Source organism: Pteropus medius, unplaced genomic scaffold (genome assembly GCF_902729225.1).
Source record: "Pteropus medius unplaced genomic scaffold, Ma_sr-lr_union100, whole genome shotgun sequence".
NCBI classification, from domain to species: Eukaryota; Metazoa; Chordata; class Mammalia; order Chiroptera; family Pteropodidae; genus Pteropus; species Pteropus medius.
The window spans coordinates 42764664-42779649 of NW_024340849.1; the positions used below are offsets into that span (position 1 = coordinate 42764664).

A 14986-nucleotide genomic window follows, 5' to 3' on the forward strand; every position below is an offset into this window, starting at 1 on the left:
GAAATAATGAGAATTTATCCAGTCAGAATAATGGGAACACCACTGGCCTAGGGAGCGGGAGGTCTGCTTCCAGGCCTGGTTCTGTCTTCACCTTGCCATATCACTTCAGCTCTCCATGCCTCAGTGCTCTGCTCAGCTTCGAGATCACCCCCAATGAAACACACTCACAAAAGCAAGTTTTGTAATGTCCTTCTGTCACTAACACCTTCTTCTTTGTGTCTAGTGCTATGCGAAGCAAAACGCGCTGAGCATTCTACAAGGTTAAACATAAGGCATGTTACATATGATTTCCTTTTCATTACTACCACTTCCTCTGTGGTCACTAATTTCAGGTTGGCTAGTCCTTAAAATAAAAGACTATTTACTGTGTGTATGGGGGTGGGAAATGAGGAGGGACATTTTGAAGGTTACTTCAAAAGTAAGATGAGACTAAAACAGAAAGTAACTAGGTTGCACTGACTTCTCTCTGCTTAGAAATACACAAGGGCTTGAGGCAGATGAATTGCAGAAATCATGAGTGCTGCTTTGCCTTGCCACCCACTGTTTCGCGGGCTGCAGAGACATGCCACAGGAGACACTGGGCAGAGTAAGCCTGGTGATTGAACCGATAGACAGTCACAATGATGACTGTGCACAGCTTCCGTAACTCAACCTGAAACCAGGCAAACCCCATTTCAGGTTTGATTACCAGTCCCACATTTGCTGCCAAGGCTCACAAGCCTTTGAGGGGACTCAAGGCCAAGTTTCACTAACTTGGATGCTATTACCAGACAAAATTAAAGTGGAATTAATCTGCCTCCTGCACACGCTCTAGGTTTATCAGTTCGCTTCAGATAGAGCCTGAAAATTCCACATATAAGTTGTCCACAATTCAGGAGGCAAAGATATATTTCCAAGTACAATTAACCAGTATTTCGTCCTAAGCCATTGAAACTCGAGTCCATGTTTTTCACCCACAATGGTAGACAGCATTCCAAGTTAGAAGCATTCAGTTCCATCTGGTCGTTTCACTCCTGGTCAGATAATACCAGACGTATCTACGTAACATACAAGCCACTGTCAAATAGCACTGAGCCATCTCCTCGAGACAGCTGTTTCACACAAGGGCTTCATTGTCTGAGAAAAGCTTGTATCATTTTACTTCAAGTGCTGTGGGAACAAGCATTCTGTCAGCTGCCACGGTTTGGAGGAAAACTCACTGCAGATTTTCATTATTTTGTTATCGAGCCAAATACCTACTTTCGACTGTTAGGCATGAGGGTTTAAAACAAGAACTCAAGTCCTTGCTCTGTTTTTATTTTATCAGGGAAAACAATAGCTCCACACACCCGAAGAGTTTATAGCTACACTTTTCAAAAGGTAGTTTGAAGTTACTAGGCGACTACAACTGCTTGTTTTCATTCTGCTCTGTATTGTGCACATTTATCCAGTTTCAGGTAAACCAGGAAAGTGTTTTTCCAACCTGAGAATGCCAAAAACAATATCCCTAGGAAGCAGCTGTCAGAATGAGAATAATGGCATCATATAATAATTGGTAACTGAATAATTATTTAAAAGTGAATGGTTTTTTTCTTTGTCATCTCTATATCAGAGAAAGATGACTGAAACCACCCAAGCCCAAATCTGTACTTCAAATTTCCATTGAGCAACTAAGTTCTATTCCTTTCTTCTTCTTCTCCTTCTTCTTTGCTTCCTCCTTCGCCTCTTCCACCTCTTCATTTTTCATCTTCTTCTTTGCTATGGACATACCCTTGAATAATTCGGAGGTTAGGGGCACTGACCTCATCTCACCCCCCAGTAGAAAATCCACGTGTAACTCTTGATTTCTCCAAAACGTAAAGTGTCCCTCAGTATTGAGGAGGGATTTGTTCCAGGACCCTCTACAGGTACCAATATCCACAGATGCTCAAGTTCCTTAAATAAAATGGTGTAGATTAATGCTCATACTAAGCCCTTTGCATCCTTGAACTCCCAACCTCAGAACAAAAATAGTACAGATATTTACTGAAAAAAATCCTCATTTAAGCAGACCCATGAAGTTTAAACCCACATTGTTCAAGGGTCAACTGTATTATGAATTCAGGAAGACTTTATAAGCATAATGAATAACTATGAGCTTGCTTGTTCTACCTACCTTCAGCTGCTGCAGACTTTTTTAAGGGAGAATTTTTCTTTTTTAGAGGTAAAATATACATAAAATCTACCACTCTAACCATTTTTAAGAATACAATTTAGAGAGGCATTAAATACATTCAGCAAACATCTTAAAAGCTTTTAAAATTGGGATAATTCTAGTGCCCCACAAAATAAACTAAGCAAATATGGTTAGAATCTTCCTTTCTCTCCCTCTGCCTTCCTTATCGTTCATGATGACTTTGAAGACTAGTTCTCATGGAAGGGATCTGTCAAGGAGCTACCTTTGTCATGTACCTGGAAGAGAGGCCCTCCTTGTATAGGACCCAAAGGACATATAAGGTGGCTTGGCCAAGAGATAGATATGTCTATGCCTGATCGATTTATCGAAGCTATTTTCCTGGGTGTACACAGATTTTTTTTAAAGCTGTTTACTCAGAAATTGGCTATGTCTGTCAAACAAGATTGGCCTCTCTTACCACCCTTCTTAAGAAAAAGAAAAGGTTAAGTTAGAGAATTAGTAAAACAAAGGCACTGTGCAACTCTAGGCCCAGTTATCTGAACAGAATTGGGATTGCCAAGGAGCCAGGGAGAGATACATAGAGAGAGCTTTAGAGGACAGTATCAAGCAACATACAAAGTATCATTATCTTGTCAAATGTTATTTATGCTGTATCTGTTCCATCAGACACTTCTGTGTTCTATGACCTTGGACAAGATTCTGCCAGAGAGCTGTTTTGAGGGCAAATAAAACAATACCTGTCAAAATCTCTAACCTACTCCCAGGGAGTACACTAAGGACAAGATGAACATTCTTTCACATGCTCATATTCTCCCTCTTATGGTGGAGGGTTGTTCTGGCTTTATGGTCAGACTCTCCCTCGGATCTGCTAATTGGACATAGGTGACTCTGTGACCTGGGCATATGAGTTTACCTCTGCACTGTTTAGAATTCTGGAATGCTAGTAGATTGGTGCTCCTGTTTTGTATTTTTCGACAGCATGAACGATACAGAAAGCCTTCAAGTGCTGGCGGAATAGAATCGTGTCCCAAGAGCTGGAAGGGACATACAGGGCTCATCTAGACCATCTCCCTGACCAGCACAGCAGTCCTTTCTACCATTTCTGTGGCAAGTGTGCTTCTCTCTCTGCCAAACCCTAGCTCTGATGAGAAGGGCTCATCACTTCATAAGGAAATTCCCCCTCCATCTTTTGGCAACAATAACTGCTAGTTATTTACTGAGTATTCTTTAAGCTACTTAGGAAGAAATGTTTTGTTAGGTTAAATACTTTTGTAAAATAGAATTCGCACAATATTTTGAGGACGCAAATACATATTCAAGTATCCCCTGCTATGTGCCAGTGAATATGAAGATGAATAATTTCTGTCCTCAGAGAGCTCACTTTTTAGTGGAGGAGAGAGATACACAGATTGTCATAAAGTAATGTTGAAAATACCTAATAGGCAAATGTATAGGCTATTACAAAAGCACCTGGGAGACACACCCAATTCAGCCGGAGGGGAGGCATTCCGCAAAGACTTCTAGAATGCGAGGCCCAAGCTGAGACTTGAAGGAAGAGCCATATTTCGTAAACTGGTTGAGCTTACATGAATAGATGTTACTAATTTGAATCAGTTTTGTACATTTTAAAAAGCATGTGTAAAGGGCATTTAAACTGTGTGTTAGCAGTTTGATCTAAAAGTATGAAATTATATTTTTAAAAAGCAATAATTTTGACTTTTCACTATAGGCCATTGGCTTTCAAACTGTAGTCTAGAAATCCTAGGATTTTTTTTTTTTTTGGTGGGCGGAGACTCGGTTGGGGTGGTGGTGGGAGGTGATGGTACAGGCTAAGCAGACAGGCTTCCTCTGGGCTCTCACCAGAAAAGTTTCACCATTCTTCCTTTTATATTTACTGGTGTTGTATATCATTTGTTTTTAATCAGAAGAGGGGGTTCTGATATTAAAATATGTTTCAAACTACAAAAAGAGACCAACTCCCCAATGAAGCAGGTTTTATTGCATACTTCCCATCTAAGACTAATTTACTTAGTTGGGTCTTTTAAAACAATGTACTAAAAATACTCCCACCTCTAGTTATCTTTGATTCTGCAACCATGACCCTAGCATCACCCCACCCCCCACCCCCACCCAGGCAGCAACCTTGTAAAATAAAGAGGTAGATCTGAGAAAATTCATCACTCCTCCAATTCAAAACATCCTCAGGAAGCATGGTTTATTAATGGTGAGACAGTGGCACCTTCATGTACAAAGATAGAAAATTATTATTCTTTAGGACAAATCTTGTTATAATAAATACTTTTGTAACAAAATCTCTTTATATAAAATAGGTTTATAAGTCCCATTTATAAATCAATATTTTATGTAATATCTGAAGTAAAATTCTGGAATAGAGAATAGGCAATTCCTTTATATTCATTATTTTGGGACTTTACCAGTTGTGTATATTTCAAAATACAAATATGCTTTTTTCTGTCTCAAACACAAGATGAAAACCTAGTTTTCTGACAAGATTTTTACCTTTCATATATATGTGATTGTACCAAAATACATTGACTTGTTTTCACAGCTCCTTCAGTCTCAAGGGAGGTTTTTCTAAATCTTTATACAATGATCAGTCTCATACATCATTATAAAGCTAGGTTGAGAGAAATAGATCTAGTTTCAGATCAGAAGAAAACAACAGGTTAAAAGTAAACATCAGATGAGCAGCCTCCCAAGATCCTATTGGAAGCCAACTGGGAGGCTAGCAGGAGTCCCAAACTAATGGACTGAAATCTGAATGATAGCTTGTCCTGTTGGGTAGTGCACCAAAAGCCATTGCTCCTGAGACATTGACTTTTTTCCTAGGAAAATCTAGGAAATTTTGGATATGCCCACAAGGGGAAAAGGAAAATAAGATGCAACTGCTAAGACTTTCTTACTGAAATTTATCCCCCCCGCCCCTCACTGCTCCTGGGAGGTGCCTCATTCACCTTTTAGAGGGCAGAAAGCTAATTCTGCTTATGGACCAACACTCACCTCAGTCTGCAGTGGTACCAACTATTAGCGGCAAGTGTCAAGGAGATTTACTTTTCTACTGCTAAATTGTTTGCACTCATAGTATGAAAGAACAAAAAGTGTGTTACAGAAATCCATTTATGGATTTTCTAACCTGCTCATAAAGGCAACAAAGAGGCTAGTCAGCTGGTTGGTAGGGTCCAGGCAGGAGGAAGGAGCACGGAGAAGAGATGTGAACAAGAGAATGGAAAAAGTGAGGAAATCCCACAACCTGCTAACTGTTATTTTCCAGACTTAATTTTCATTGAAAAATACTTCCTTTTTGGAAAACTCACTGCTCCTTAACACAATGAGTGTGGTTTATTTAGTAAGTCTTTTAAACATGATTTACAGTAGGCTCTAGGTCTGGTTTTTACGAAATTATTATTATTTTTTTAAGGATACTAATGCATGATGGTTATGTAAAAAAACATCCTTACTGGTATGAAATATATAGTGAAGTGCTGTGATGCCTTGGATTTTCTTTAAGATACTCTGGCAAAAACAACAATAACTGAGAGAAGATAAGAACACTTGCCAATTGTTGAACTGGGTGATAGGTATATAGGGTTTATTATATTAAGCTTCTTACTTTTGTGCATGTTTTAAAATTTTTATAATAAAAAGTTAAATCTGATTTTAAAAATAGGTTTAAAAAGCTACATCAGAACAATACTATTCTAGGTAGTTCCTACACAAAAATGAAGGCGGGCTCTAATGTTTACCACTAAATTTCTTTGATTCAAAAATATCATCAGTTGGAAGATCCACCATTTACTTAATAATAGTTTTTCAGAGGAAAATAAACACAACATTAAAATACACACTAATTGTAAACTACATTCACTTTCAGAATTGTTGAAAATGTGCCAAATGTGCCTCAGAATTAAGGTAATCTGGTAAATTTTTTTGTCAATTTTTAATAGGAATCGTTAAAATGTTAAGTTTGAAAATAATGGTGCCAGGCTTCCATTACTTATTTTATTCATTCATCATATTTTACCATTTACTTTAACTCATTAAATTAGAATTTGTGTTACTTAATTTAGGGGCTGAAAATTCGCCCTAAAACATGAGAGAGAAAGTGCATGCGAAGCAGGCTTAAGAATGTAAGTAAGTGTGAGCCTCTAGACCTATGCATTATTAGCCCTCTCTTAATATTGTATGTTAATGAAAGTAACACAACTGTAGGAGTGTAAATGCCCAAGGCACATGAATCTGTGGACCTTGAAACTAGTTAGAATTACTATTAATTTCCTGAGAATCAGCACCTCTTCAGTAACATCTCAAGCAAGCAGAACTATGTTAAGAACAGAAGGCCATATTTGTCAGAGAGGACAAAATCTAGAGCTAGAAGTCACAGATCTAGAGCTAGCGGAGGTGTTACACCTGTCCAGTGGTTCTCTTTTCATAGTGCAGTGCAGGGGTGGCTGGGCTCTCTGCTGGAATTGCCTAGCTCTCCCATATATTCTGTCTGTCTGAGGTAAGGCCAGACGGCAGGGACAGACCAATGCAACAGGTAGGGAAGAAACCACGAGTCTACGGACAAAAGGTAAGCCCAGACCCCAGCGCAGGCTGTGAGGATAGCGTCGCTGTGTTACTTACTGTCTTCAGGCAGGTTGTTTTCCCGCTCTTCTCTCTCCATCTGCTGGCACCACCCTTCCATGCGGTCTCGCTCCGCCTGGAGAAGCTTCAGAAACCAGTGGCCATCTCGGTGGCACACTGACCTTTGAACGGCCTCCATAGGGTCTTCAGTAATCGAGTCAATCCAGGGATCCGGGGGAGGCAGAATCGAAGGATCAAAATCCGCGTCAAAGTCGTCGTCTGCTGCGCAGGCATGATAATGGTTTCCTGAGCCCTGAATGCTCACCGTGGAGGTGCTGGCGTCCCGGGAGAACTGTCTGGCCATCGGGCCGGGGCACGAATTGTCCTCCATAGACTCCAGAGAGTTTTCCAGATTATCGTGGAAGTCCAGGTCGGCCTGCACAGCTGTTGTCACACTGTTGGATCTAGTGAACCTGCGGAAGCTTGGGGGAATAAAAAAAAAAAAAAGGAGATTTATTTCAAGGATATTTCTTGAATCAACACCACTTTCTACTTTTCTTCATAGGTGTGACAATAGAGGGTCTCAACTTCTCAGCCTGCGGAGGTAAGCCGCTGATGCAAGCATGTGAATTACCATAGTTCTAATAAGAGAATAGAAAATTCTCATCTTTGTTTAACATTAAAGCGTATCTAGAGAAATTTTAGAAATAGAACAGTGTGTACAGCTATCAAAGCCAGTATAATGTCCAATATCTAACCTCTTTCCCAAATCTGAGTGGCTTGTATCCTGAAATTCAGATTGGTGAGGGGTAAGGGAGCAATTTGATTATATCCTATATAATTTGCTTAGAAATGGGGGGAGGGTGCAAAGAGGGAAACCAACCCTACCTGGGCAAAGACTATCATGAATCCTATCAAAATCATATTTTTTTTCCCCAGGGGCAGTTCTTCCCAAGTAAGACTTCCGGAAAGCAAACTAAAGAATTGTTAGGTTCCTCTTAAAATTAAGACTCCTTTCCCTGATGAGAATTCACCTGTCTCTTGTTCATATGTGTTCATTGTTATAATATGGTACAAAGCCTTTGAGACAAAAATCAGTTGACAGTTCTAGAGTTCTCCTGTATTGTCCTCCTCTGTGCCTTTAATTTCCCTCCCCACAGTCCTACTACCAAGGTGATAAAAGACAACTTGTTAACAGATTCAGTCTGAGCATTTTGTGTGGACATCCATGCTGTCAACATTTCCCAACCAGATGGCTCTATATATCTCTGGTTGACACCCACAATGAAGGTGAAGACGTGTGGAGGGTGGGAAGGGTGAGGGAAGAACAGAGGAGCAGGGAGTTCTTTCTCAGACAAGGGGCAAGGGAAAGTGTGGGCATGAAGTAAATTAAAACACACTAAAAAGTGCTTCATTGGCTCCTGGAGCAGGCAGGAAACAATGATGGAGAATATAAGTCTCCAAAGGCAGAATCGTGTGTCTGTTATCCCACTCTTTTTTGTTTGTTTGTTTGTTTTTAAAGGTAACTTCCTGATCCAATATTTCATTTATTTTTTTATTGTGAAAAAAATACATATAACATAAAATTTACCATTTCAACCATTTTTAAGTATACAGTTCACTGGCATTAAGTATGTTATTTACATTGATGTGTGACCATCACCTATCCATCTCCAGAATTTTTTCATCTTCTGTAACTGAAACCTACACCCATTAAACAGCTACTACTTATTTTTCTCTCCTCCACTCCCCAGTCTCTAGCAACCACTATTCTTTCTGTCTCTATGAATTTGACCACTTTAGGTCTCTCATACAAGGGGAATCATACAGTTTGTCCTTTTGTGACTGTCTTATTTCACTTAGCATAATGTCTTCAAGGTTCATCTGTGTTGTAGTGTGTATAAGAATTTCCATCCTTTTAAAGGTTAAATAATATTCCATTGTACAATATAGTCCCTTCTTATCCATAGGGATATGTTCCAATATCCCCACTGAATCCCTGATACTGCGAATAGTATCAAACCCTACGTACACTATATTTTTTCCTATACATACATACCTGTGATAAAGTTTAATTTATAAATTGGGCACAGTAAGAGAGTAACAACAATAACTAATAATAAAATAGAACAATTATAACAATACGCTGTACTAAAAGTTATGTGAATGTGATCTTTCAAAACATCTTATTGTACTGTACTCACCTTTTCACTTAAAGGAAGCACTTTATGGCTTCTCTTCGGCATAAGCATCATTACTGCCAGCATCACTACTCTTGCACTTTGGGGTCATTATTAAGTAAAATAAGGGTTACTTGAACATAAACACTGCGATACCAGGGCAGTCAATCTGATAATCAAGTCTGCTATTGACTAATGGGTGGGGAGTGTACACAGTGTGAATACGCTAGAGAAAGGGATGATTCATGTTGTGGGATGGTGCAAGATTTCATCACTCTACTCAAAATGATGCACAATTTAAAACTTATAAATTATTTATTTATTAAATAATAATATTATTAATAAATGAAATTAAATAAATATTCCATTTAATATTTTCAGACCATGATTGACCATGAATAACAGAAAGCAAAACTGTGGATAAGGAAGGACTACTGCACGCACATACCATATTTTGTTTATACGTTCATCTGTTGATGGACACTTGGGTTGCTTTGACCTTCTGGCTCTTGTGAATAATTCTGCTATGAACATGGATGTACAAATATCTCTTTGAGATCTTGCTTTCAATTCTTTTAGGTATATACGCAGAAGTGGAATTGCTGAATTATATGGTAATTCTGTTTTTAATTTTTTGAGGAACTGTCATACTGTTCTCCAAAGCAGCTATACCATTTTATATTCTTATTAACACTACAAAAGGGGGCCAATTTCTCCACATCCTTGCCAACACTTATATATATTTTTATAGCAGCCATCTTAATGGGTGAGAGGTGATACATTTTTTTGACTAGTTCATGATTATACCATTTCAAGATGGCTTATTTGCCAGTTGATTTTCAATTACTGTTTAATATTCAATAGTGCCAGCCTTAAAGGATTGTGCACTAATAATGTCCATCCAACATTTAATAAACCAGTTATGTTTTTTTCTTAACTCTCCTGTAACATTCTATGAAAGCCAATTAATACTAATACTCCGATTCATCGAAAACAAAGAATGACCAGAACAAAACAGTTAAGTAGTTACATGTAAGGATGTAGAAAGACTAGAAGTCACACACACACACACAGAAAAAGAAAAGAAAAAAAAAGAGTACAGTTATCTTAAGAAATCCATTTTTTTCCCTAGACAATAAATGTCTAGGAAAAAAGTGGCTGCACTATTGCACTGTGTTAGTTGTTAGGGCGGTCAAAATGATCAAATATGTTGTGATTCATTTTATGAAGACAGATCAGCCATAACTGGCCCGTCTTACTGTTTGCTGTTTACAAGAAATTACTTCTGTCGAAGGTATTATATCTGGTCATTTAATAATTTTCTTTAACTCTCAAATGGGCCATTAAGAAGAAAATCACATAGAGTGAGAGTCTGAAAGCAATATTATAGCTCTCTTGTACTAGGAATGAACAGCCACTTATTTCTTGGCTGCAGTAGACCATTTCTGTATTCTTGTTCATCCCCAAAATGTTAAATGTCATCTCTTGAAGCTGGGCTTTCTCTCCAGCTGCATATGTGTGAATTGGATGACTCTCTTTGCAACAGTTGACATTCTGGCTGTTCTACTAACACAAAATCTCAGCTATGAAAACACTAGGCTCTACTCTCCAAGATCATGTATTGCCAGAGGCATTACATTTCCAGACTTAAAGAGGGACTAGTGCCTTATTGTTTTCAATTGGAGCAAACTTTCCAGAGACAGAGTCTGTTTCACATACAAAACAGAATGACCTACTTTCCTGTGCCTCTGTTTTTTATCTACACAAAACTGTACCACCAGCATTCCTGACAGGAGGCTCTTGGCTATGAATCTTGTAAAGTATCCACCTTCTTAAAAAAAATTACTTGGCAGTAGATTAGTAGGAATTTCCAGTTTAGTCACCCAGAAAGAAATAAAAGTTAAGTAAAATTAAAATGGTTTGGGATTAAAAGCGGTGCCTTTGAACTCAGGCAGCCTTGTCCAGGCTGCACTGTTTCTATCAATTAAGTTCCTCAAGCAAGTGCTTTCTTCTACCCAGAGCTTTCAAAGAATGTTCTGCTCTACAAAACATTTTAAGTCTTTCATGTGCAAAGTTCCTTCTCAGTGAAGGGCGTAATCACGTTGCTATTGTTGTTTTAAAATTTTGATAAAAACACAGAGTCACTAGATTAATGTATGTAATTTTGAAAAGAATAGATCAGTTGTTCGTGACTGGTAAAAATCTAAAAGCTGAACCCAGTGTCTTGCTATTTTTGAACTCACATTTACTAGTCTTGAAGCTGCTTTAGTCCCTCATGCCCTGAAGGCATGATGTGTAATAATTACAACTTCTGAAAAGGACCGGCCAATATTCTGGCCTAAGGATCAGAAAACCGTGAAACTAAAGACTGGATCAACCAGATGGGACACAATACCCTGTCTGTTCCGAACAGCAAGAGGAAAGTCACTTGTTAGTATTCACCTCTGCTGTTACTTTGTGCTCCGTCCATGAAACAAGTTTATGTTTCAATTAAAGGATTTTCTGCACTTCCCTCCCATGACTTTTCTGTATAGCAGAGTACAAATCACCACATAGATGGTAAATCGCAAAGGCTTATTTTCGTTCCCCTGGCTGATGGGGCTGCCGTTAAACAAAATAAGTCATAAACAAGAACTAAGCACAGTTATTATCTTTGGAACATACATGCTTTGGACCTGCAAGGCATTTCACTATGCAAGACTCAAGTCATAAAATTATCTTAAGGAGACCAACTTAGTCATCCTGTTACAGGATCCACTGGCCTCTAGTTATTTTCTTTATCCCTCTCATTCACATAATGGTTGCTTTTCAGGGCTAAATCTAGTTTCAAAAGGAGAAATACTAGTCCTATGCTGTTCTTTCTTTCTTTGTAGGGGCCTTTAAATATTTTTCACCAAGCCTTCTGTCAAGGCTGAATATATGTGGGATCTAAAAATGTTGCTCTTCCAAAGTGCAACCATCTTGGTATTTTGTGAAATGGCACCCTTTAACTAATATAAAAACCCAAGACATCACATTATATAAAATAAAAAGAAAGGTCAAAAGAAAGTGGATGAGGAAATTGAGATCAAGAATTAAAACTTCCTAAAAAAGAGGTTCACATTTTCTTGTCAGATACGTTCCTAGTTAGAACAATGCGTGGAAGAACCCAGGTGTAATGCAGCCTTTTTTCACAAATTCACTGGGAAGGAACTCTCCTGCTCTCCATTTGGATTAGCACTGTCCCATCAACAAATTTTAAAACTATCTCAACACAAACATCCATTGGTTATTTAAAGTACTCTATGTTCATTATTCTTTTGCTTGAAGATCTTTTTAAGGAGAATAGGTTTTCAGCATACTCTATTCCAAATAGTTGTAATGTATTTGTCAAATAAAAGAAAGGGAAGAAACAGAAAATAATGACAGTGGGCTGGTTATCATCTGATAGCCTCAGAGAGGACCCAGAATGTTGTCAGCTTCCTTTTAGTACCAGCTGAGCAGGTGCTAGTCTAGTGATGGTCTGTCACTATAGGAACCTCAGTTAGGAGTCTCATCAAAACATCTTTGAACTGACTGTGCTCCAGGAGAAACTCAGAAACTGGAGCATTAGGTCACTCCTTGGCCATTGCCCTCAGGTAACTAACAAAAGTCTGAGAGGTCTTATTCATGGTTCTTTTTTATTGTGTCTTGTTGTTGGGTCAAATGGAGGCCATAGGCTTGTTAGATGCTCTTTTTTTTTTTTTGTAAGTTAAATTATCTTGAAAATTATGTAAAAAAGAAGAAAAGAAGAGAGGGAGGGAGGGAAGACACAAAGACAGATAAAGAAGGAAGGAAAGAAAAAGAAAGAAAGAAAAGAAAGAGGTCTAACATCAGGAATTGTGCCAAGTTTTGGGCTTTTGAAATTTGAAACTCATGAATGCCACTCCTTAAAAACTCAGGTGTACTGTAAGGAACTATTTGGCTAGGTCAGGGTATTGTTAACTTGGCAAAGAAAAGAGGTTGTTTGCCAAATATAAGATCAATAGTGGGTGCTAGGCTATGCAGTACTCCAAGTAAACTGTGAGAAATGGGGATTGACCCAAAGCTTCGGAGTTGGCAAAGTGGGAATGCTTTTGACTGCCAAAGGTCTTTCCAAGTCTGTGTCCCTTAACTGGCTGTCTAAATTTTGGCTTTTTGTTTTAATATCCTGCTTAGTTGAAAAGGAAAAAATCACTACAAGCTCAAATATTTACATATTGAAGTCACTTGAAATCAAAAGAGATCATTTATAGTAGTTGACATTGTGCTAAAAGAGAAGACAATGCTACCTCTATAAGTGCTTGTTCCACCGAGTTATGAGGCTATGAACTTTAACGTGTAAAGCAAGGAGGATTTTAAAAACTCAGAACTTTATAGAAAATGAAGCAATTTTAGTGATAAATAAAAGCATAGTAATCTTGTTCACTGAGGCATTTTACTTCTAGAAATAGAGAGCAGCTCTCATAATAGATTGCCAGTATTTTCCTCCAACACCTATGCTGCAATCTGTGCAATCGCAGATCTGCTGAAATGGCAGATGTCATTCACAAGCATATTTTGATGCTAACGTTTTCCCCCCTTAGCATTAAGTGTCTCCTGGAGGTCTAAGCAATGCACAAAAGGTATACTAGGAGAGAAGTAGATGGCTCCACCAACTGGAGATGAGAAAGACCAGACAGAGGCTTTTATGCAAATCACCCACCTGTTTCCATTCCCATGCCACCAAAACAAATGAAAGAATCTTGGCTTTCCCTTGCCAAGCACACAAATCCTGCTCAAGATATTTACTGTTATCAACTTCACCTATTTCACAAAGGAATGGTGGGCGCAAGGATATTGATGAAGGAGGAAAGAGGCCACCAAGTGATTTCTACCCATTTATTCTTGTTAAAATTTTCTCCTCTAATTCCCCAGATGCTGAAGGCAAATAATCCTTAGTAACACTGAGTTTCACTTGGATGATCTCTATATAAAGATCCCAAGCAGTTAAGAATGCATTTATAAAAATATTGATGAGAATTTTAAATATACATATATCATAAAAATAACATTCTGGAGTTTCCTTTCCAGAAAATTGCTGTGAGACTAGTAGCTTTTCTCTATGCAACCACTAAACACAGATGTCAGTTTGTCAATTTGACAATGTTAATAAATAATCAAAAAGTATATAATTTCAAAGCTTCTACTTCCCCTTAACACTTTTAGTTGTGAAAACAGAAGATGATTGCTTTATAAGTTGTTCTAAAATACATCATAAATGTCTAACTTTATGAAAGGTAGCTGAGTTTCAACAGGGGCCGGAGGCCAGACCTACAACACACACTTATCTCTTGTTTCTGAACTAGAGATGTGACAGCAATACAGCAACATGAGGATTATGACAATAAACAGAAAGGCAAGACCCAGGAGATTGGGCCTAGACCTCAACTAAGAGTCTCCATCTACACATAATCCTACTGAAAGATTGAGGAAACACTACTGAGATGTTGAATCGGAGAATTTACCCCAAAAAGATATTACTAATATTAATTGTATCCAACTTTCAAATTTTAGAGATAGAAAGGTAAAGTTACTTTCAATTTGGATTTCTTGACTGGAATGCTCTCCTCGCCCCACCCCCACCCCATGGCTCCAGTATATTCCAGTACATTCCATGACCTTCCAAGCAAGAGAGTGGTACTAAATAATACAGTGGTGCTAAATACAAAAGCTGAAAGAATTCATCATGAGTAGATATGCACTGTAAGAAAAGTTTAAAAAATTCTTTCAAGAAGAAGGAAAATGATGCTAGATGGAGATTTGGATCTATACAAAAAATGAAGAACATTGGAAATCGTAACTTTGTGGATAAATGTAAGACTTTTATTCTTATTATTTAAATCTCTTTGATGAAAATTGACAGTTTAAAGCAAAACAATAATAATATGTTATGGAGCTTTACTATAAGTAGAAGTAAAATGTTTGATAATAGCACAAATCTGGAAGCGGAGGAATGGAAGCATACTATTATAAGGTTCTTATATATGAAGTGATTATATACATACATATATATATATATATATATATA

The 14986-nt window shown here is 38.0% G+C and overlaps 1 protein-coding gene across 15 annotated transcripts in view; it reads right to left on the minus strand.

Annotated features, from left to right (window-relative positions):
• DLGAP1 (DLG associated protein 1) overlaps window positions 1-14986 on the minus strand; it is a 790600-nt gene that overhangs the window by 21226 nt on the left and 754388 nt on the right. For all 15 annotated transcript variants that reach the window (XM_039845385.1, XM_039845427.1, XM_039845394.1 and 12 more), the window contains one exon: window positions 6800-7221. In XM_039845385.1, the coding sequence (XP_039701319.1) occupies window positions 6800-7221 (422 nt within the window). The remainder of the gene's footprint in view (window positions 1-6799; window positions 7222-14986) is intronic.